The sequence below is a fragment of the Rhincodon typus genome, chromosome 7 (genome assembly GCF_021869965.1).
Source record: "Rhincodon typus isolate 14 chromosome 7, sRhiTyp1.1, whole genome shotgun sequence".
Lineage (NCBI taxonomy): Eukaryota > Metazoa > Chordata > Chondrichthyes > Orectolobiformes > Rhincodontidae > Rhincodon > Rhincodon typus.
The window spans coordinates 48,190,267-48,213,496 of NC_063338.1; the positions used below are offsets into that span (position 1 = coordinate 48,190,267).

At 39.9% G+C, this 23,230-nt stretch overlaps 2 protein-coding genes across 5 annotated transcripts in view; both read right to left on the reverse strand.

Moving 5' to 3' along the window:
• Positions 1-2: 2 nt before the first annotated feature.
• Positions 3-17,660, reverse strand: umps (uridine monophosphate synthetase). The gene is made up of 6 exons (XM_020520616.2): positions 17,502-17,660; positions 15,798-15,951; positions 11,820-12,524; positions 6,458-6,633; positions 4,486-4,600; positions 3-309 (listed from the first exon to the last, which is right to left on the reverse strand). The coding sequence occupies exons 1-6, from the start codon at positions 17,634-17,636 to the stop codon at positions 131-133; spliced, it is 1,464 nt and encodes a 487-aa protein (XP_020376205.2). The 5' UTR covers positions 17,637-17,660; the 3' UTR covers positions 3-130.
• A 2,695-nt stretch (positions 17,661-20,355) lies between these two features.
• Positions 20,356-23,230, reverse strand: part of LOC109920575 (rho guanine nucleotide exchange factor 25-like) — a 41,543-nt gene continuing 38,668 nt past the window's right edge. For all 4 annotated transcript variants that reach the window (XM_048599025.1, XM_048599024.1, XM_048599023.1 and 1 more), the window contains one exon: positions 20,356-22,920. In XM_048599025.1, the coding sequence (XP_048454982.1) occupies positions 22,784-22,920 (137 nt within the window). In that variant the 3' untranslated portion in view covers positions 20,356-22,783. The remainder of the gene's footprint in view (positions 22,921-23,230) is intronic.

The following is a 23,230-nucleotide window of genomic DNA, read 5'->3' on the forward strand; positions in this document are numbered from 1 at the left end:
AATACTATTTAAATTAGTTTTATTTAAAAGTACATTCAATAATTGTACCTCATTACAAAATAAAGGTAAAATAACAATCAACTGACTTCAACTGCTTGCTATTAGGCACCTCTAGAGCCTTCTCAAACTTTCAGTTGTTATCAGATGACAACCTACTCGTGTAAGCTGCCCATCCTGCCTTTTTGTACGTTTTTGCAGCTTCCACACAATCCTTTGCAGACAAGATCCCTCTGCCGACAATGATGATGTCAGAGGCCTTCTTGTGAATCACTTCTTCAGGACTCAGGTATTGTTGGCCCAGATTATCCGCTAAGAAGAAACATGAGGCAGAATTAGATTGATTTGAATACACCCAAGATATGGTTCCAAATGTCCCTTTCTCTATTTGGTTGACATGTAAATATTAACTCAAAATCATTATTACTAAGGCTGAGTCAATCAGACATTTTAGAAATATGCTTTTGCATTGTATAGAATTATTTTTAAAAATGGCACAACTTTGTTTCAACTTACTGGCTAATCTATGAAGGTACTTATTTTGATTTAGGAAGTATATCAGATGGGTCAGTGCTGAAGAGCTACTTAATGGCGCATTTTCAAGTGTTATGATTGCAACTGACATTATTACTGGACACATCTGATCTCAGACAAGAACTTGACTTCATAGTTGATCATATTTTTATTTGTTCTGGTTTTATGTGGTCTATCCCTGAAATGAAAGCGCACACTGCTGCAGGCTTTGCTTTTAACAATAAAGCAGAAGTTTATTAGAAAAAATGAACATAAAATAGAATGATCCAGCATAATCTGCTTCTAATTCAAGATCAAAGATTTTTAATCACATAGTAAAAGTATAATCCCATTCATCTCCAAACACTCCTCTATAAACTAAAAAAAAATTGTATAGCACTTAAAGCACTACATATAATACAAGCACTTGCGTCCCTATATCTAACATCTTGGCAGGCATGATGTGGAGGTGCCAGTGACCAGGTTATAATCCAACAGGTTGAGTTGAAAACGCCAGTTTTCAGAGTCTCGCTCCTTCTCCAGGTGTTATGAGAGAGGTGGCATCAGACAGAATTTATAAGCAAAAGATCAAAGGGTCATAGAACTGATGCAAATGCGTTGAGCAAACCTAAGATGCTGTTAAATCTTTAATCAGTTAAAAAGGACATACAGGTTTCAACTGACTAATATGCAAATTCCAGAATTTCTTTCAAGTCACTGCCCCAAGATAAGTAAAGGTTTTATCAGTATAGCAGAGGTGACTCAGGTCAGACAATGCATTTTAGATGTGAGGCCTTGTTTAGAATCTATGTTTTAACTTGGAGTCAGGCTGGTTTTATTTCTGAAGTAGGAATTTATAAAATGCCACATTTTGAACAGAAAGTGAGGGTGTGCTTGTGTGTAGGCGTGCGTATAGTGTGGTGGGGTCATCTGTAGTGTGATACGAACCCAAGATCCTGGTTGAGGCCGTTCTCATGGGTATCTAACTTGGTCATCAGTCTCTGCTTGGCGATTCTGTTGTTGTGTATCCCGAAGTCCGCCTTGGAGGACGTTTACCTAAAGATCAGAGGCCGAATGTCTTTCACTGCTTAAGTTTTCGTCCACTGGGAGGGAACGTTCCTGTCTAGCAATTGTTGCGTGGTGCGCATTCATCCGTTGTCATAGTGTCTGCATGGTCTCACCAATATACCATGCCTTGGGGCATCCTTGCCTGCAGCGTACGAGATAGACAACATTGGCCGAGTCACATGGGTATCTGCCAAACACATGGTGGGTGGTGTTCCCATGTGTCATGGTAGTATTCATGTCGATGATCTGACATGTTTTGCAGAGGTTGTCATGGCAGGGTTGTGTGGTGTTGTGGTCGATGTTGTCCTGAAGGCTGGGTACGCACACCAAACAGCCATGGTAACTAGATGTGCACCCTAATATGCTGATATTTTCATGCACAAGTTCAAACAAGACTTCTTTGCTGCACAGGACCTCCAACCAACACTATACACCAGATACACTGACAACATTTTCTTCCTTTGGACTCATGGCAAGGAATCACTGAAACAACTACATAGTGATATCAAGAAGTTTCATCTCACCGTCAGACTTCACATGGACTACTCTTTAGAATCAATCTCATTCTTGGACACATGCATCTCCATCAAGGACGGACACCTCAGTACATCACTCTACCACAAGCCCACAGATAACCTCATTATGCTGCACTTCTCTAGCTTCCACCTAAACATGTTAAAAAGCCACCCCCTACAGACAAGCCCTACACGTCCAGTACTTCCCAGGAGCAGAGAAACTATACCACGTTCTGCACAGCCTTCAACACATTATCGATGACAACAAGCAACTTGTCAAGATCTTCCCTATGCTTCAACTTCTCGTCTAATGACTGCCAAACCTTAAACAGACTGTTGTTTGCAGAAACTACCCAGCCTTCAGGAGAACATCGACCACAACACCATACAACCCTGTCATGACAACCTCTGCAAGACATGTCAGATCATTGACAATGAATATTGCCATGACACGTGGGAACGCCTCCATGCGACCCAGCCAACGTTATCTATCTCATACACTGCAGGCAAGGATGGCCTGAGGCATGGTATATTGGTGAAACCAAGGAGGCGCCACAACAACGGATGAATGGACACCGCACAACAATCACCAGACAGGGATGTTCTACCCCAGTGGGGGAATCACTTCTGCGGTAAAAGACATTCGGCCTCAGATCTTCTGGTAAACATCCTCCAAGGCGGACTTCAGGATACACAACAACGCAGAGTCACTGGAGCAGAGGCTGATAGCTAAGTTCAGTGCCATGAGGACAGCCTCAATCAGGATCTTGGGTTCATGTTGCACTACAGCTGACCCCACCACACTATACACACTCACTCTCTTTCTCTCTCTGTTACCCTGCTCACACGCGCAGGCTGTCTCTGTCACCCCTGCATGCAAATTATATAGTCAATATTTGACAAAGAAATGCAATTCTAGATGATCACTACTGGCAGCTGCTCCTCCAGCTGCCTAAAATCTGCAATTGCTGTCTGAACCCTTTTGCTTATTTAAGATGCACATTGAATTCTACCTCTTTGACCCAGCTTAACCATCAATGGGACACCTTCTTGAACTTTTACATTTCATGTGGTGTAGGTACATGGAGTTCTGTTAGGAAAGGAATTCCAGAATTTTCATTCAGCGACAGTGAAAGAACAGTTAGTATCAAGTTGAATTGGTGTGTGGCTTGCAGGTGGCCATGTTCCTATGCACCCACCACCTGTGTCTACTTGGAAACGCTACAGCATGACACACCAAGGCTTCTTTGGCAACGCCATTCAAACTGGAGACTATCTATTCTTAAGAGGACAAGGGAAATAGAAGCATGGAAACACCAACATCTCCAAGTCACACACTATCCCAACATGGCTATACAATGGTGAAAAATCTGCAATCTGCTACCCAACTGCATAGTGACAATATGACCCACCACCACCCATCAAGAACTACTTGTAAAGGCTATAAATGCTAGTGATGCCCACAACTTGAGAATAACTGGGGGAAAAAAAAAACAGGCACAGATTCACCAGAATAGTCTCTGTTACAAGGATGTCAAAATGTGAAGAAAACTGAACAATTGAGATTTTATTGATAATTCAAAGACATTATTAAAATTATGAAGGGACAAGACAGGTATGATAAATGCACTTGCAAATATTCAAATGTGTACAAGTAAGCAATCAAACCCTTAAATTATGACAGAAAAGGAGAATATTAAAATGCAAACAGGTTGCAATGCTTTGGTTGTATTATCAAAGTTGTTGATTAGTCATGCCAACAATTATTTGGTTAAACTAACTGGATAAAGGAAAAGAAGATGAAAGGATGTGGAAATAGGGTCTATGGAATTTAGGGCTACTACTTCTCTGGCCACTGAGTAGTTGGAAAGAACAACACATTACTGTAGAATGCTGTATAACATTGAACTCTCAATAAGACAAATGCCAGCTTGTCCAGTGTTAATAATTCTAATTGTTACATAAGCTTTTGATGGTTTCACAGTGATCACTATTTCACGAACATTGAGATGAACCCAGAGTGGTCAACATCAGACACTAGTCAATAGGAGCAGCTCAGGGTTCAACTGTTCTCTCTCAGGAGCTGAAGCAAGCAAAAATCCTAATCCACATAGGAGATGGTATGCAGGATGAGATTACATATTTGTCTTTGCAGTGCATTTCTGCTAAGCATATAAAAATCAGGGCTGACTTCTCTACAAAAAAAAAAGTTCTTCCCAGTTAAGCAATTACAAGCATGTAAGAGTTTGTTATTGGTTGAAACTTCCCATAATCTACTCCCACTACACTCAAACATGAAGGTCCAGTGACCAGCAAAAGCTCTTTGCCTTCTACCACTGCAATATAATGTACAGTATTAAAACTAAAATGTCATGTGAAGTATCACCCTTACCTGCAATCTGCATCTGGACTCCTGGGGTCATGTGTATAAACTCTACTCTGTTGCTGACATTTGAGCTAGATATAAATCCAATGACAAAATCAGAATGTTCTTCAGCCAATTCTACCTACATAAACAAAAAAAGATTAGAAATTAATATTGGCATGAATGTTATCTCTTGTAATGTAGTAAAACAAATTCTCAAGTAATCCATGTTTTTAAAAATTACACAGCAATGAGGTGCAATGATCTGCTCAAAGAAGTATCAAAAGCTAAATAGGTTGAACTGAGGATTGAAAAAGGCAGTATTATACTTCTAAGAGTATGCTGTAAACCTCCAAATGTGGAGATTGAAGACTAAATATGTAGGCAAATTGCTGCTAAGTGCAGAAATAATGGGGGGCAGTAACAGAGGTGATTTCAATACCTGTCATACAACAGGGATAAATTTAGTGTGAAAGGCAAAGGTACCAAATTCTTAAGATACATTCAGAATGCTCCTTTTAAAAACAATATTTTGCAAGTGCAGCAAAAAAAGGGGCTGTTCTGGACTCAGTGTTTGGGAATAAATCTGGGCAGACAGAACAGGCATCAGAAAAAAGAATTTTACAGGTAACGATCATTATTCAAGAAATTTTAGAGCAGTTCCATCTCCATTCTTTTTAATAACAAGAGTCAAAGTTTCACACTGAGGAAGGTCACTTTTATGATGATGAAATGTGATTTGGCAAGGTGGACTAGAAACTGGATGGTACTAGTAATTGCAACCAGTCTGCCTAATAAAAACATTACAAAAGGAGCAGGAGTAGACCATATAGACTCTTGAACCTGTTCCATCATTCAATAAATAAGATCATGGATTAACTTGGTCTTCAACTCTATTTCTGCATCCAGATATCCATCCATCTCAACCATAAACATATTCAGTGATGGAGCATCCACATCCCTCTGGCATAGAGAATTCAAGATTCACACAATCCTTTGAATCAAGAAATTTCTTAGTATAGTAGAGACAACAGAGAAACAATTAGGGTTACAGATTTCAAATAAATGGTGGAAGGATTAGTGGACAGTGGAGGAGTAATTTCTTCACTCAGATGCTGGTTCAGGGTTAGAAGTCAATATCTGAAAGTGTGGGAGAGGCAGAAATTCTCAATACCTGTAAGGAACACCTGGAAATGAGCCTGAGGTTCCAAAACCAAAGGGGGTTTCAGAACCAGAGCCAAAATTTGGGATTAGCCTCAATAGACTTTATTAGCTGACAAACACAAGGGACCAAATGGCACCTTCGTGCACCACAATGATTTCTAGGTTTACAACTCATGAATTAATCCAAAATCACTAACTTTAAATATGGCAGTGAAGTTGTTAGATTTGCATCAATAAATTACTTTGTTAAGATACTGAAAAATAATCAAAGTTTGTCAAGGCCACTACGACTGATTCCTGTTATCCTACTACGTACAGCAAATTTTACTAAATTATTGGTTTTTGTCACTTACCTTTACATAAAAGGCTTTCAGACTTATCCTACAACGTTTTCCCTTATACTGCAATGGTTCAAAAAGGCAGCTGACTACCACCTCAGGCAATTAGGGATGGTCAATAAGTGTCTGCCACCCAACAATACCCAAATGCCATGAATGATTTAAAATAAAGATAATTTTCTGAAAAGAATAAATTTTAAGTGATACAGAGGGGGAGTGGCACAAGTTAAGAGTAGGCACAGACATGACAGGCTAATAGTCTCCTTCTGTAACCACTGCATGATTCTATAATATACATTTCAATTAAGAAGCTATAATCACAAAAGAGAAACAAAACCTCTTCCTCCCATAATCTCAGTATAACAAAGGCCTTGATTTATTGTAGAAAGATATTAAAACCTTCTAATAAAGATCCTCCAATTCCACTTCTTATACTTTTCAGGTATCTTTCTCACAGCACTATTTCATTTGGCAAAACGTTAGAATGACTTAATTACAGCCGCTTTGGTGTAGTCCCCAGTAGCTAGGGAACCTTCAGAGCTCATTTCAGCAATCAGCAAGCAGCCTCGGTTCAGAGACAATCCAACTTCCTTCAATCCCTTCACTACTCCAGGGCCAGGAACCACATGAGCGTTCACAAAGTCAGACCAAGAAGCTATTCTGTACACTCCACCTGGAGAACAAGACATAATTAATCAAACAAAGCATTTTTACATTGCAGACCCTCAATGTTATACAGTAGTAAGGACGCCAAAGTCTTACACAGTAATGAGACAGTCAAACATAAACGTATCAGTCTATGCTGTTTGAATACCTGTGTATATCTATTTTTCTTTGTTTTCCTAATGTATTGACAGTACTAGGAATTCCTTAAATCAGGCCTAATGTTAAGCTACTTCAGTATATGATTCAAGTCAGCTCTCTAACACACATTCCCATCCTATGCAAACATTTAGGGATATTGCAGAAGAGTCAGTCATATTTTTTTAAATCTCTCTAAATCCAGGAATTGAGACTTTGGATTAGAATATTGTAAATATTATTCCATTATTTAAGAAAGGAACTAGCATTCGCCAAGTCAGATGGTAAAGCAATTTTGTGAATTATTCATTGTGGAAACTTGTTCGAATACATAATTTGGCAAAGGACAACTGAGCACTTGAATAAGTAAGAGCTGATCAATGAGAGTTCATATGACTAGTCAATTTGACCTTTTTAAGGTGTGGGACGGGGGATGGGGGGTGGGGGAAGGTGGTGAGCTGAGCATCTGCAAATGTTGTCTATATGAAGTTCTGAATTAATTCAGTAATCTTACGTGGATCATCAAAAATAAAAATGCAAGGAAATTAACACAGCTTGTGACACTGATTGGGCAAGAGGGACAGAGATGCAAGATAAAGAAAACACTTGCAGGATATGACAAGTGGTGCTCCCAGCAACTCATGCTGGATTTCAGCTTTTCCCCAGAAATAGTAAGTGACTTGGATAAAAGAATAGGGCAGCATATCCAAAACTGCAGATAACACTAAATTTAGGAAGGGTGGCAAGGCCTTGGAAAAGTTACGAAGGAGGTTTACCAAGAATGAAAAGCATTAGCTATATGAAAGGACTGGAAATGTGAGATTGCTCTCTTTAATTCAGAGAAATGTAAGTGGAAGTCCTAATAGAAGTATTCAAAATTGAGTTTTTAAATTAAGCCAGCAGGGATAAGTTATTTACTCTAAAGCCTCGATAATCATAGGTTATATATTTAAAATAACTGACAAGAGCCAAAGAACAAATGATGAGAAACTTATTTGCATAAAGGGTTGTTGTGATCTAGAATGCAATAATTAAACAGGTGAAATCAGATTTTGTAGGCTGAGGTTGAAGGTTGTTACATCGGACTAAATTGGACAGTTCTTTTAAAAACCTGGCACAGGAATGCTGGGCCACATGCCTCCCCACCCCCAACAGTTCTATAATTTAGACGGTACAGAATATGTTGTGCAAATCTGATCAAGAAGTTAAAGGGACAGATTGATTAAGTGGCTAAGCACATCAACGGTCAATGAGGGGAAATCAAAAAGATCATTCATTTTTAATCCAAGACTGACAAATTTTATCCTTTTCTTAACATTGACAGGCTAGGATCTGTGGAAGATCAAAAGGATTTAGCTGTCCACATACACATATCACTAACAGCTACTGTACAAGTGAAAAAGGTAATCAGAAAGGCTAACAGAACATTACTCATATTTCAAGATGAGTGGAATTCAAAAAGGGAAGAAACAAATGCTTCTGTTATACATAGCCTTAGACTCCATTAAGCATCACTTTAAGCATCAGACCTCAGGAACTTTGGACAGGGTCCTGCACAGACTCACTGGAATTATACCCTGTGATAAAGATTTAAACTGTAATGACAACTTCATAAACATGGCTGATATTTACTTCTGATAACAAAGTTGAATATTTGCTCTAACTGAAGTACTTAAAACGATAACGGGATTTGACCGAGGAGACAGACAAACTGCTTCCTCTGGTGAGGTCACAATTAGAAGTAAGTTATTTAAGAGGGGAACTAGAAAGCACGCTTTCACGTACCATAGTGGAAATCTGAAATTTCTGTCCCAAGATAGCGTGCATGCTATGTCAATTGAAATTTTCAAGGCTGAAAATGACACATTGTTAGGTAAAGTTACCAAGTGATACGGATCAAAGGCAAGTAAGTAGAGTTGACGTATAGATTAGTCTTGACTGAACTGAAATTCAGGACCTTTTTAAAAAGCAGAATGGTCTACTTCCATTCTTAAGGTATGAAATGCAACTATAATAAAGACAGAACAGCTTAATCATCAGCATGACTTATTTTGGGGAATTATGGGTAGTGATTACAAAGTAAGACTTCTCAAAACAAGCTTTTCATAAATTCAAGCTAGGATGAGAGGCTCAGAAACACCTCACACCAGATGGATCCTGAATCAGGCATACAAGCATGAGGTGGTGCATTCTGGGGGTCAAAGGCAAGAAGAAAGTATACAGTAAATGACAAGATCCTTAGGAGCATTGATATATAAAGGGATCTCAGGGCGCAAGTCCATAGCTCCCTGGAAGTGGCAGCACAGTGGTAAGGAATACATACACAGCATTCTTACCTTCATTGGTTGGGCTACTGAGTGAAGAAATTGGAAAGTCATGTTGCCGCTGTATAAAATTTTAGTTAGATTCCATCTGGAGTACTGTATGTGGTTCTGGTCACCACATCATAGGAAGAATGTGAAGATTTGAGTGGTTTACCAGGATGCCACCTGGATTGGAGTGCAGTAGCTATAAGGAGAGATTGGACAAACTTGGATTGTTTTCTCTAGAGCTTTGGGGGTTGAGGGGATAGAATGGATAATTGGAGTCTTTATCCCACGATGGAAAAGTCAAATAGTAGGGGGCATAGGTTTAAGGTGAGATGGGGTAAGTTTCAAGAAGATGGGAAAGGTAAGGTTTTTATACACAGAATAGTAGATGCCTGGCACACGCTGCCAAGGAAGGTGGCAGAAGCAGATATGATAGCAATGTTTAACAGGCATTTAGACAGACACATGAACAGGCAGGGAATAGAGGGATATGGACCACATACAGGTAGATAGTTATAGTTTAGAATGGCATCACACACAGCATAAACATGGTGGGCTGAAGGACCTGCTCCTGTACTGTTCTATAACAAGGTTTCACTGGACTATTCTAATTTGACAGTGGTGCAACAATTTCACCCCATCCAACACGTCCTACACCACTACCTCCCAAGATCTGGCCATGCTTCAGAAACTGAGGTGTAACTCAAGTTCCTCATGTATGTACTTCCATTCCCATACAAAATCCTCTCCATCCTTTGCTTCATGCTTGCTTTAAGGCAATGACTTTGCAGTCATAAGATACAATCTGTTCATAAACCAACAGTTAGCTAGTGAGATAGTAGGAATGCAGACGCTGGAGAATCTGAGATAACAAAGTGTAGAGCTGGATGAACACAGCAGGCCAAGCAGCATCAGAGGAGCAGGAAAGTTGACGTTTCGGGCCTAGACCCTCCTTCTTCTAGGCTCGAAACGTCAGCTTTCCTGCTCCTCTGATGCTGCTTGGCCTGCTGTGTTCATCCAGCTCTACACTTTGTTATCTCAGTTAGCTAGCGAGGATAGTTTAACGACAGTTTAGATTTCTGTCAATACAGGTCTGTAATTATCGGGAGTAACTAGCACAAAATGAGCTGTTCTGAAAACACAAAAGCTAACAGATAGATTATTGCTATCCTCAAGATGCACTGACCTTTAGAAATGAGATGTTTCACACAGTAAATACGTATGAGACAAAACCGTGGGACAAATGCCAATATCTGACATATGTATCTGGAGTCAATCTACCCAAGTATGTGTCTATAATGTTGTCTTTTGATAAATACAATACACTAATTGGAAGCTAGCATATTTATTTTTAATGCTCAAACCACTGGAGAATGCTGCTCTGAAATAAACTCTCTTCACTACACAGTTTTAATCTCATTTTGCATACCTGCTTGTTTTATAAGTATTTAGAAGTTAATTCATATCTAACTTATGCCAACTAGACACCACTGTATATGTGAATGAAACCTCAAAATTATGAACTCTCTATTCTCTGCAAAACAGAGAATGTTATCCTGCATTTCTGAAGGAGGGGCTAATTGTAGTTGCTGTTATTGCAATGAAGCAGATTTCACAATTTTCTGCTAGTTTGGCCAAAGATAATAAGGATTTTGTTAAGCTAAAACATAGGCAAAAACAAATCACTAACGTGCAAGTGTCAAGTATCTGCAAGAATTGGTAGATTCTTACAAGGACACACTGCAATTTGCTGAAAACAAAGGCTCGTCTTTGTTCCCAGAACTGAAATCACAGAGTACACAAATCTGGCACAGCTCAAAAGTTGTAACAATTACTCATTTTTGTCAGAACTCAAAAGAAAATTGGACATTTATCAAGGCCTTCACAAGTGATTAAACAAAGAAATGCAACCTATCATTGAGAATAAGGTGTAGTTTAGAGTCTTAAGAGTTGTACAGCACAGAAACAGACCCTTCGGTCCAACTTGTCCATGTCAACCAGATATCTTAAATTAATCTAGTTCCATTTGCCAGCATTTGGCCATATCCCTCTAAATCCTTCCTATTCATGTACCCATCCCGATGGGCTCTACCACAAGCTGCTCCAAAAATCATTTTGTAGACATTCCACGAATTCCTTTTTGTAGATCTGCAACCAACCTGATTTTTCCAGTCCACTTACAGATTGAAGTCCTCCATGATAACTGCAATGGTGCCTTACTTACATTCCTTTTCTATCGCCCAATTTATTTTCCGCTCCACATCCTTACTGCTGCTAGGAGGCTTGTACACAACTCCTATCACTGTATTTCCTCCTTTGCAGTTTCTCAACTCTACCCACACAGATTCTACGCCTACTGATCCTATAACTGCTTCTTGCTTTCAATTTAATTTCATTTCTTATTAACAAGGAAACCCTCCACCTTCTGCCCATCTGCCTATCCTTTTCATAGGATGGATATCCTGGAATACTTAGTTCCCAGCCCCAATCCCCTTGCAGCCATGTCACTGATGAATCTGACTTTAAGTGCTAACCTCTTCCCTTTGGCAACAGGCCAGAAATCACATGACACCAGGCTACAGTCCAACAGGTTTACCTGACAACACAAGCTTTCAGAGCCTCAGTTAACAACTGAAGAAGAACTGAGGCTCTCAAAGTTGTGCACTTATAGTCTTACTTCCAGGTAATCATTAGTTATTCATTACAGACATCATCAACTTATCAAAATTTTAAAAAGATATCAAGATACCTTCATATTGGTGTTTAACCGTGTTCCCAATATCTGCAAACTTTCGATCTTCAAAAATTAAAAATTCATGCTTGTCAGCAATTGCTCTTAGGTCTTTGAGCACATCTAGGTTAAAATCATTCAAGATGTCAACATGTGTTTTCAATACGCAGATCTCGCTACCCAGCAAATCAGCCAGCTGCAGCAACTCTTTTGAGTTTGTAACATCAGCAGCTAAACACAAGTTGGTTTGCTTCTTTTCCATTATCTTAAAAAGCCTTGCTGTGATTGGGTGAATCCCTGGAAGCTGAGCACGAGCACCATAACTAATTTCTTGGCAGGGTTTTTTTGCAGCAGTTCCATCAGGCTGGGTATTAATCTGTTTTGTTGAACCATTCACCCTTCTACTCACTGCTGGCAGTATGTTTTTTCTTATGAATGTCTTGACACTTCCTACTATTTCACTGTCAATATTTCCTTGGCCATGTAAAATTTCTAATAATGTGGATAGAGAACAAACAGAGTGTAAACGTATCCCTTCCTCTTCTAATCTGGCTCCTCCTCCCTGCTCTCGGTCCAACAACACCACTGCATCAGTGACCTTTAATCCTGCTTGACGTAGAACTTCGGCAGTCTCCAAGACACTGGAACCACTTGTGACAACATCCTCGATAATAAGACAGATTTCTCCTGGGTTGATGGTACCTTCCACCAAACGACGTGTGCCTTTAATTAAAGAATTAATAATTATGACGAACAATGCAATATTACAGTTCTAAAAAGTTAATGGATTTTGAAGTTAAAAAAACACACCCCATGCATACTCCTGTAAAAGTTAAATATTTTAGATACTTTTTAAGGGTCTATTTTTACACAATTAGGTGTTTTCAAGGAACCTATTTTCAACTAAAACACACTCAACTCACCTATCACGAGGCAACAGGAAATGCATTGATATATTCTCTCTCTTTTTGTTCTAAGAGAGCCTCTCCACTCCAAATCATCTACTTCTCCAAAAACCCCAGGATTGAAAGTATCACGTCAACCCTAAGCTTCAATGCTTTTCAGGGACTTGGGTAGGGAAAGGCCACACTGATGGCCTCTACCCCTGCACCAAGGTTTGGATCAAGGGCTATTGTACAGAGACAACACGCACAGGAGCCTAAATGGCAAGGCCTGAACCTCTCTTTCACTCCCCAGGAAGGCACAAGACCTGAGTGTTTATTTGTTTAATGTTCATTTTGGAAATTGGTCCCTGTACCTTGTTTTTATGTGTTAGTATTTCTCTTTGCTGCTTTTGCAATTCCGTTCCCCCATCTCCACAAAAACAAAAGCAATCAAATTTCTTCCTGCCTTATTGTCTGGAAGAAATATAGCACGTGTAAGTTTTATAATTAAATGAAGGTTTTGATGTGATAACTTCAGTTCTAAAAATTTTTGGGCTTTGATCCTTTAAAACCCAGAGTTGACTTTTGTTCAAATGTCATGAAAAATTACACTTTGTGCAGGCGAAAGTCATGCCCGCTACAGCTTCCTGGACTGCTACTGTTTGATCTCTTCAGCCTATTAATAAGATTCATTTTAACAGTATCCTCTTTCTGGGGACATATTTGCTTTCCCACTGGCTCTTCATTCTGTGTACACAACAAGTTATTATAATAGTAGCACCTAATCATTGATTTTCCCCTTCAGGTAGATTCTTGGCTTCAGTACACTTTTGCTAGTTGTCATTTGGGACAAAAGGCCCCATTTTGATTGTCAGAACTGATCTGTCCATCATCAGACACATTGTCAATTGCAGCAGTCTGATCCTCATCGCTGTGCAATATAGGATTATGAGCAGTACCTGTTTGCTCATCACTTTTTAATAACTCTTTTAACTATCTGCAAATTTGTAGTACATTCCAAGCAACCATGAAGAATGTGCTGAGGAACAGTTAGACGCTCAAGACTTCAGGGCTGTTCTGGTTAGATGAACTTACATTGACTAATGGCTGCCCCCATCTGTTCTTATCTTGTGATCTTTTGAAACAGTTCTCCTCAATTCATTCCACAGACTCTCTCCGGAATGCCAATAAGTCCATTGCATGCAGTAGTCAATCTTCATGTGAAGAATAATTTTTTGATATTAATCTTAAATTAGCCTTTTATGATTGTGAACTTTATTCACCTGCCCTGTGTGCAAATTTTAAGTTTAAAATAAACATTTGATCTTTTCCATTCCATATCTTTTCTGTAATTTATGTACCCAAGATCATCATTCAGATATCTCCTTTCAAGGTTTTAATGCCTAAGGTTATCCAGTCTTGCCTTATAACTCAAATCTTGGACATTAGGGGTCAGCCTTGTAATTCCCTCAGTAGAACATACAAACACAAAAAATAGGAGCAGCCGTAGACCATTCAGCTCCTTGAGCCTGCTCTGCCATTCAATGAGGTCATGGCTTTATGTTTTAGAACACAGAACTGTACAGCACAGTACAGGCCCTTCGGCCCACGATGTTGTGCCGACCTATTATCCTACTAAGATCAAACTACCCTGCATACCCTACATTTTACTATCCTCCATGTGCCTATCCAAGAGTCGCTTAAAAGTCTCTAAAGTATCTGACTTCACTAAAACTGCTGGCAGCACATTCCACATGCCCACCACTCTCTGTGTAAAGAACCTACCTTTGACATCTCACCTACACCTTCCTCCAATCACCTTAAAATTATGCCCCCTCAATATTCATTTCTGCCCTGGGAAAAAGTCTCTGCGTATCCAATGTATCATCTTGTACACCTCTATTAAGTCACCTCTCGTCCTTCTGCGCTCCAATGAGAAAAAGCCCTAGCTCCCTCAACCCTTCCTCATAAGACCTGCCCTTCAGTCCAGGCAGCATCCTGGTAAATCTCCTCTGCACCCTCTCTAAAGCTTCTACATCTTTCCTATAATGAGGTGACCAGAACTGAACACAATATTCCAAGTGTGGTCTAACCAGAATTTTATAGAGCTGCAGCATAACCTCGTGGCTCTTAAACTCAATTCCCCTGCCAATGAAAGCCAACACACCATACACCTTCTTTACAACCCTATCAACTTGGGTAGCAACTTTGAGGGATCAATGGACATGACCCCATAGGTTGCCAGCCTGAAATTTCCCCCCCTCATCCCAATTCTCTATCTTCTATATAGTTAATTAACCCTCTATCCATGCCTATATATAATTTTCAACACCAGGGCTCTTACCGTATTAAGTATCCTAATGTGTGGAACCTTATCAAATGCCTTCTGGAAATCCAAACATATTAGATCCATTGCTTTCCCTTTATCTATTCTTCTTGTTACCTCTTCAAAGAATTCTAGTGAACTTGTCAGGCATGATTTCTCTTTCATGAAACCATGCAGACACTGTTTGGTTGAATTCCACAATTCCATCTATCCCTGATAACACTGATTTCCCACAATAACAAGATATATACGCTTCAGTTTTAAAAATAGTCAATGAATATGGAATGAGTTGTGAACATAAAGAATTCATCTGAAAACTGCAAAATTATTTGAAAAGACTAGGAATGACTCAATATCCAGGCACAGAACATGAACTATTTCACAGATGTGAGTTGGCTTGTTTCAATATACAAATAATTAATATCATTCAGGGTATACAAAAATAAATTGCTACCTCCCTTTGTATTTTAAGGTACAGTATAATCAAATAACTTTGATCTAAAATAAAACATTGTCATGTTTTAGAACCGAATGCAAAGAGTCAGAGAATAAACGATGTATTCAAGAAAAACTCAAAAATCTTGTTTTGTATTGAACTGTTACTAATATAAAAAATATTTCCCTTCACAATTAAAATGCAAAGCAAATTAAATATTTAAGTGTTAGGTCATCACAAGTTCTAAACGTTTTAAGTGTCAATTACTACATGGATCATTAAAATTTTCATTATTGAAATTCATCTTCAGCATGGTTCAGGGTAAAGGGTGTATTATAATGCAGACTTACCATAATTCTTTGCCTCCTTTCGACAAATGAGCATGGGGATTTTATTGGTAGAACAGATGATAGTTGCAAGAGGTAAGGCAGTGTATGGAACTCCACAAACAGAATTGCATTTGATTCCAGCATTCTGAGCAGTTTTCCACAGGAGATCAGAAACCTAGAAGAAGAAAAAAGTCAGAGTCATACAGCACAAAAACAGACCCTTTGGTCCAACCAGTCCATGCCGAACATAATCCCAAACTAAACTAGTCAGTCCTACCTGGTCCTGGCCCATATCCCTCCAAACCATTCCTATTAACGTACCCATCCAAATATCTTCTAAACATTGTAATTGGACCAACATTCAGCACTTCCTCAGGAAGTTCATTCCACACATGAACCACCCCTTGTGTAAAAGAAATTTGCCCTTCATGTCTTTTTTAAAATCTCTATTCTCTCACCTTAAAAATGTGTCCCCTCAATTTGAAATCCCTTATCGTAGGGAAAGATACCTCCCATTAACTCTCTATACCTCACATTATTTCATGAACTTTCATAATCAGGTCACCTCTCAACTTCCTACACTTCAGTGAAAGAAGTCCCAGCTTATCCAGTCTTTCTTTATAACTCAAACTTTTGGGGCAGCATGGTGGCAGCACTGCTGCCTTACAACACCAGAAACCGGGTTCAATTCCAGCCTCTGGCAACTGTCTGTGTGGAGTTTGCACGTTCTCCCCATGTCTGCGTGGGTTTCCTCCTATTCCTCCCACAGTCCAAAGATGTGCAGTCTAGGTGGATTGGCCATGCTAAATTGTTTGTAGCATCCAGGGAAGTGTACATTAGGTGGGTTATGGGGGATGCGTCTGGGTGGGATGTTCCGAGGCTCAGCGTGGATTTGTTGGGCCAAAGGGCCTGTTTCCACACTGTAGGGATTTTATGATATTCCACACCCAACAACATCCTGATAAATCTCTTCTGAATCCCCTCCAGTTTGATAACATCTTTCCTTTAACAGGGTGACCAGAACTGGACACAGTATTCCAGAACAGGCCTCACCAATGTCCTGTACAACCTCAACATGACTTCCCAATTCCTACACTCAAAGGACTGCGCAATGAAGGCAAGCGTGCGAAACACCTTTTTAAACATCCCGTCTATACGTAATGCAAACTTCAAAGAATTATGTACCTGCACCCCTAGGTCCCTTTGTTCCACAACACCACCCAAGGCCCTATCTTTAACTGTATAATAGTTATAGTCCTAAGTCCTAACCTCGTTTGTTGTACTAAAATGCAATACCTCGCATTTATCCATCAACTATAATTACTAAGTTGACAGACTTTTGGAAGCCAAATTAACATTTTTAGCAAGGCCACACCATATATACTCCTTCGTGATTATTGCAAGCAAACGTCAAACTTGTGGACGACCCCAAAATAGGATACAGGACGATTTATTTTATTCATTAACAGCATGTGGCAGAAGTTTGTTCGCAGTACCAAAGCATCATTGAGCTTGAAGCAGTAACTGTTTCTCACTCCACAGATACTACCGAACCTGTTAAGTTTACTATTTTATATCTCCAGTATCTTTATGACAAAAAGTTGGCAAATACAATTCTTTCCACTTTGTCCCTGCTGACGATAACCAGCCCAACCGCCACTGAAACACACCGCTGGCTCTGAGCTGCTTCGGGCCTAAACTAAATCAACAACATGGAAATGATACCTGGTTCAGCAGCGTCGGATGGGACACAATAACCCTCAAATCGAAGTAAACAGGCGACGATATGCCGCTTTTTAAAACGAAGCTCCCAAACTTCACCGCCTGAACTTGAAACAGCTCCGACGCCAACGACTCCATGCTCTCCGCGCCTAGATCAGCCAGTGCGCCTGCGCGCCCAAACCGGGCGGCCCGCCAGTGCACCTGCGCGCCCAAACTGGCCAGTCTCTCAGTGCGCTTGCGCGCCCCAGTCCTGGCAGTTTTCCACTTTAAGTCTTCAATGCATTATTTGCTTGTCCAGTATTTGCCTTACTCATTGCTTCTGTGCATCATTCCACGGAGCTGCTCTCTCATATCTTTTAATTTTACAGCGGCTTGGTTTAATTCAGTCAGTTGAATGTGGTCTGCAATGCAGAGTGACACCAACAGTGTGGGTTCAATTCCCACACCAGTGAGGTGACCATAAAAGACTCTCCTTCTGAACATCACCCCTCACTGAGGCATGGTGACTTCCAGCTTAAACCATCACCGAAAACATTTTCTGATGAAGGGTCTAGGCCCGAAATGTCGGCCTTCCTCTTCCTATGATGCTGCTTGGCCATCTGTGTTCATCCAGCCCTGCACCTTGTTATCATCGAAAACATGACTTCCTGGAAAAAGCTCAGCAGGTCTGGCAGCATCTGTGGAGAGAAATCAGAGTTAACGTTCCGGGTCACGTGACCCTTCGTCAGAACGTTAACTCTGATTTCTCTCCACAGATGCTGCCAGACCTGCTTAGCATTTGCAGTAATTTCCGGTTTCGTGTCAAACTTAAAGCATCTGCAGTTGTTTTGGAGATAGTAGGAACTGCAGATGCTGGAGAATCTGAGATAACAAGGTGTAGGGCTGGATGAACACAGCAGGCCGAGCAGGATATGATGCTACTTGGCCTGCTGTGTTCATCCAGCTCTACACCTTGTTATCTGCAGTTGTTTTGATTTTTTTTCAAACCACCACCAGATGTATCTGTCCTGGGAGAGCAGCCCTGGGACTGTGGTGACTTCACCTGCTTCTATACAGTACCTTGATTGGTTAAGTGCCAATTAGGTTAGAACTCAAATATGAAAACAACACAGTCGGGGTTCACCCTAGTTGCAGTTTTATTCTTGAAATTAATTTATAAGTTTCACTATATGCAATGTATATTTGCCATATATTCTAACCAAATATGTGAAAACACCCACCAAAGAACCACATAACAGGAATTGAACTACAGGAGAAAGATGTAAAAGTGGGTGAACATCTAAGCAGTGGTGACCATTACATAGCAGTTTTTCAAATGAAGATAGATAAGGATATAAGTATGACAAAAACCACATTAATAAAAAGGAGAAGAACTGATATTTTGGAAATGCGAATAGAACTTGAGAAAATAAAATGGCACTAAATTGGCAATCATTGAAATAGAACAACAATTTGAAATATTTAAAATAATATTTAACAGAATACACAAAAAACACATTCCATTAAAAGGAAGAATAGGCTCCCCTGGTATCCTTCCCATGATAGTGGCCCCCATTGTCCCTCTCCCCTCCAGCCCACTTTCCTTTAGATTCTATTGATGGAGCTGATAGTGGCTATCCACTTCAGTAACCTAATCGGACAGCCCCAGATGAAAAGTCCCAGACCCCTGAGAGATAGCTATGTATCTTCCTGATTGTTCTAACCTTACCTCTGGACTGGCCACTTTGGAGCCAAAAGGCTGTAAGTGACTCACTGTCCTGACTGCGAAGGAATGAACTCCCCGAATGAGAACATGACTGAGTGTGACCGATTTCCTAGACTCATATTGGAATCTGTCCTTAATGTACAGTTTTAGGACCCCCTGAATCATGGATGCCTCCATGGACTTCAGTGAGGATTAGTCCGCTTAAAGTGCGAGACATGGCCACTTGCTTGCTGCATATACAGTGTGTTTGCTGCATAAGATGTGGCACACAGTGCAGATGTGAGATTGATTTAGCATGCTGCAACACAATATGATGTCAACCCCTTCGACTGAGAACTGCTGAGTGGGAGGGCAAGCTGCCTGAGGAGAAGGGTCCCAACCAGAAACGTCAACTTTCCTGCTCCTCTGATGCTGCCTGGCCTGCTGTGTTCCTCCAGCTCCATATGGTGTTATCTCTGACTCCAGCATCTGCAGTTCTTACCATCTCTGAGGAACTGTGTAGGGTAGCTTCGGACTGACAGTGCTTTTCCGGGTGATCAGCCAGCTTTTTAAAACAGCACAAGAGAAAGGAATCATAGAATCCCTACAGTGTGGAAACAGGCCCTTCAGCCCAACAAGTTCACACTGATCCTTGGAGCATCCCCCCCAGACCCATCCAATCTACAGACCCCTGAACACCATGGGCAATTTAGCTTAGCCAATCCACTTAACCTGCACATCTTTGGACTGTGGAGGAAACCAGAGTACCCAGAGGAAACCCACACAGACATGGGGAGAATGTGCAAACTCCACACAGACAGTCACCCAAGGGTGGAATTGAACCCGGGTCCCTGGCACTCTGGGGCAGCAGTGCTAACCACTGAGCCACCGTGCCACCCTAAATGCTGATAAATTCCAGGATATTTGGTGAGCAGAAACTGTTTCACAATGGTGTATGATGAGATAGGGCTGGAATTGGATGTAAGAGACACCATAGCGAGGTGGTAGTAATTATTGTGGAGCATTTGGTAAGGAATGGCGAAAGAACTTGTTAGGACTCACTGTTTAAACTTCCCAAAAACATCAATGCAACATGGACTTAGTCAAATAAGAATCAGCCCAATATACCTAATAAAGTAACAATTTTTTTATTGATTTAAGCAAAATGTCTGTATATAATGATATTTTGTGCCTGAAGCATTTTCTTTTAACGAAATTAAGGATAACACAACAGTACAGAATGGCTGAAATAACACACTGATCAAACCTTTTGTTCAACCAATCCATACGTCGTTTCAGGTAACTAGCTATAACTGTTTAATATAAGTTGACAATTACATCATTTGTCTATTTATCCACATGTATTATATACACATATAATAGCAAAGCCGTGTACAAGTATGTTTATATATTGATTTATTAACAACAGCAGTTTAATTATGGAATGCTGGAAGATATTTTGACATGTTGAAATTTGTAATTAACAAAACATTAATTGTCTTAATGACAACCATAGCACCGAATACTTCTTATATTAAAATTGTAAAATAATAATTAAAATTCACCCAAACGGTTTTCAGAAGTATTCATTGTGGTACATGCAAGAACTCCGATAGCAATCAATTCATCAATGTTATTATCACTACATCAAACTCAAAACAGTCTCATTTGTTGTCACAAAGAGTGATCAGCTGTGTGAGGATGGCTGCCTGGAATATTACAACTTCTGTAACTTCCCCATAAATGGTGGTTACATTTGACCCTCTTCACACAGAGCGCATTGGAGTTTCCACTCCACCAAATCTACAGCCAACAAAAAAAAAGGGACCTATTCAATGCAGTATGGAATAGTGAAAATTATGCTGTGACAGGCCGTTACAATCATAACTGTGTATTCTTTGTAGCTTGTGATTACTCAGTCAGACCACTGGATGGCACTTTAGTTATATTTGTAGATCAAAAAAAACATTTTACCACCTCATTCCCAATGAAAACAGCTGAGTACCAGTAAGCTGAATCAGATGTGCAGTAACCTCGTGGGACTCCAACAAAGGTATTACAAGTGCAATTCCAGCTATCCCTAGCCACTCAAATGTAATGTTATGAGAATAAATTGGAAATGCAGCACTGTAAACTTTTAATAGATAATGATTCTACTTTGGTGTCTACTTTTAAAAGGACTCCTAATAGAGCAGATCTTGATCAAGATGTAACAACCTCAGTTTTGTAAGTGAATAATAGCTATTTTCCCGTGGGTGCATAACTGAATAACAACTAATATTTTTCCCCTTAATTTCACCCACCCAAATCTCACCCTTATCATTTATTCTTTCATGGGATGTAGGCATCTTTGGCTGGGCCAGCAATTATTACCCATCCCTAGTTGCCCTTGAGAAAATGGTGGTGAGCTGAATTCCTGAACTGCTGCAATCCTTTTGGTGTAGGTACTTACATGTTTCTGTTCTGGTGGCTTTTCTTACACTTTCTCATTCTTCTCACCTCACTCCATCTTATCCCTCCCTTACTTGACTGGGAACAATTACAGTTCTGCCCTCTAATACTGCTTAATCTGATTATTACATTGGTTGCAATGTATTACATTACTTTGCAATGCCATAGAAGATCAATCATCTTTTTGTTAACATCTGTGTATCACTGTCTACAATAAGAGGGGAATTAAACATTAAAGAATATATATGTTAGCAAAATACTGTTTTTATTCACTCATGTGATGTGAGCTGGGCCAGCGTTCATTTCCCATACCTAGATGCCCTTGAAAAGGTGACGGTGAGCGATCTTCTTAAACCACTGCAATCATTTGGCATAGGTAGACCCACAATGGAAATAAGGAGGGAATTCCAGGATTTGACCCAAAGACAGCGAAGGAATGGCAATACATTTCCAAGTATGAATGGTGAAGGCTTGGAGGGGAACGTGCAGGTACCAGTGTTTCTGTGTAACTGCTGCCCTTGTACTTATTGATGGTAGTGTCCATGAGTTTAGAAAGTGCTGTTTAAGCAGCCTTGGTGAATTTTGCAGTACATTTTGTAGATAGCTGCTTATTGAGTGGCAGTGGTAAAAGGAATTGAATGTTTGTGAGTGTGGTGCCAATCAAGTGGGCTGCTTTGTCCTGGATGGTGTTAAGCTTCTTAAGTTTTTTGGAGCTATAGCCATCCAGGCAAGAGGGGATTATTCAATCAATTTGGAGTAACCTGCAACTAACTGAATGCATCATTCAGGAAAATCCAGCCCCCAGGTCCATGCCATCTTAATTAGTGATATTTATTATATATTCAATAGACTATGCAAAGAACTGAATCAATGATTTACAATGAATTGTAAATCATTGAAAGTGAATGACTGTATTGTTAAAATTGTTTCATAATTTAGTTCAGGTACTCTATTAATCATAGACTTAATAAGAGTATCACTTGTCTGATGGCTGGTTATGTTTAGCTTAATAAATGATACTAGTATGGGGACAATGTTTACCATATTTTAATTATTGATATGTGATATGTTTTCAGTATGAAGTTAAGTTGAAGGGCTTCCTTGCTATTTGCAGGTCCCTTGTATTGCTCATTTTGGCTCCATGCTGTTATTACTCATTGCAGCCTGTAGTCTCATTGGCAGTATCTGGCCCAGGGGCGGGTTGGGACAGTCTTCTTGTTTCTGTCCTGCTTCTGAAAAATTGGGGACCAAGTTCCTTCTTCTGGTAATCAATTGGTGATTGTAAGGCTGAAATGAAAATTAATACATTATAGTGAAAGGACTGTGATAATCAAAGAATGTGACAAAAAGTTGGTTGGCAACGATGTTAACGAAAATAAAAAAATCAATTGACCCTTGATTCCTACAATTCTGATCATACAAATTATAGCCTTAGAAAGATAACTTTTTGAATAGCAGAACATGGGGCTTACAGATTACTCCTGCTCCTAATTCCTAACTCCTAACTAAGGCTATTGCAATATATCCAACAATTATTTACATTATTAACACAGTGTGGAGCTGGAGGAACACAGCAGGCCAAGCAGCATCAGAGGAG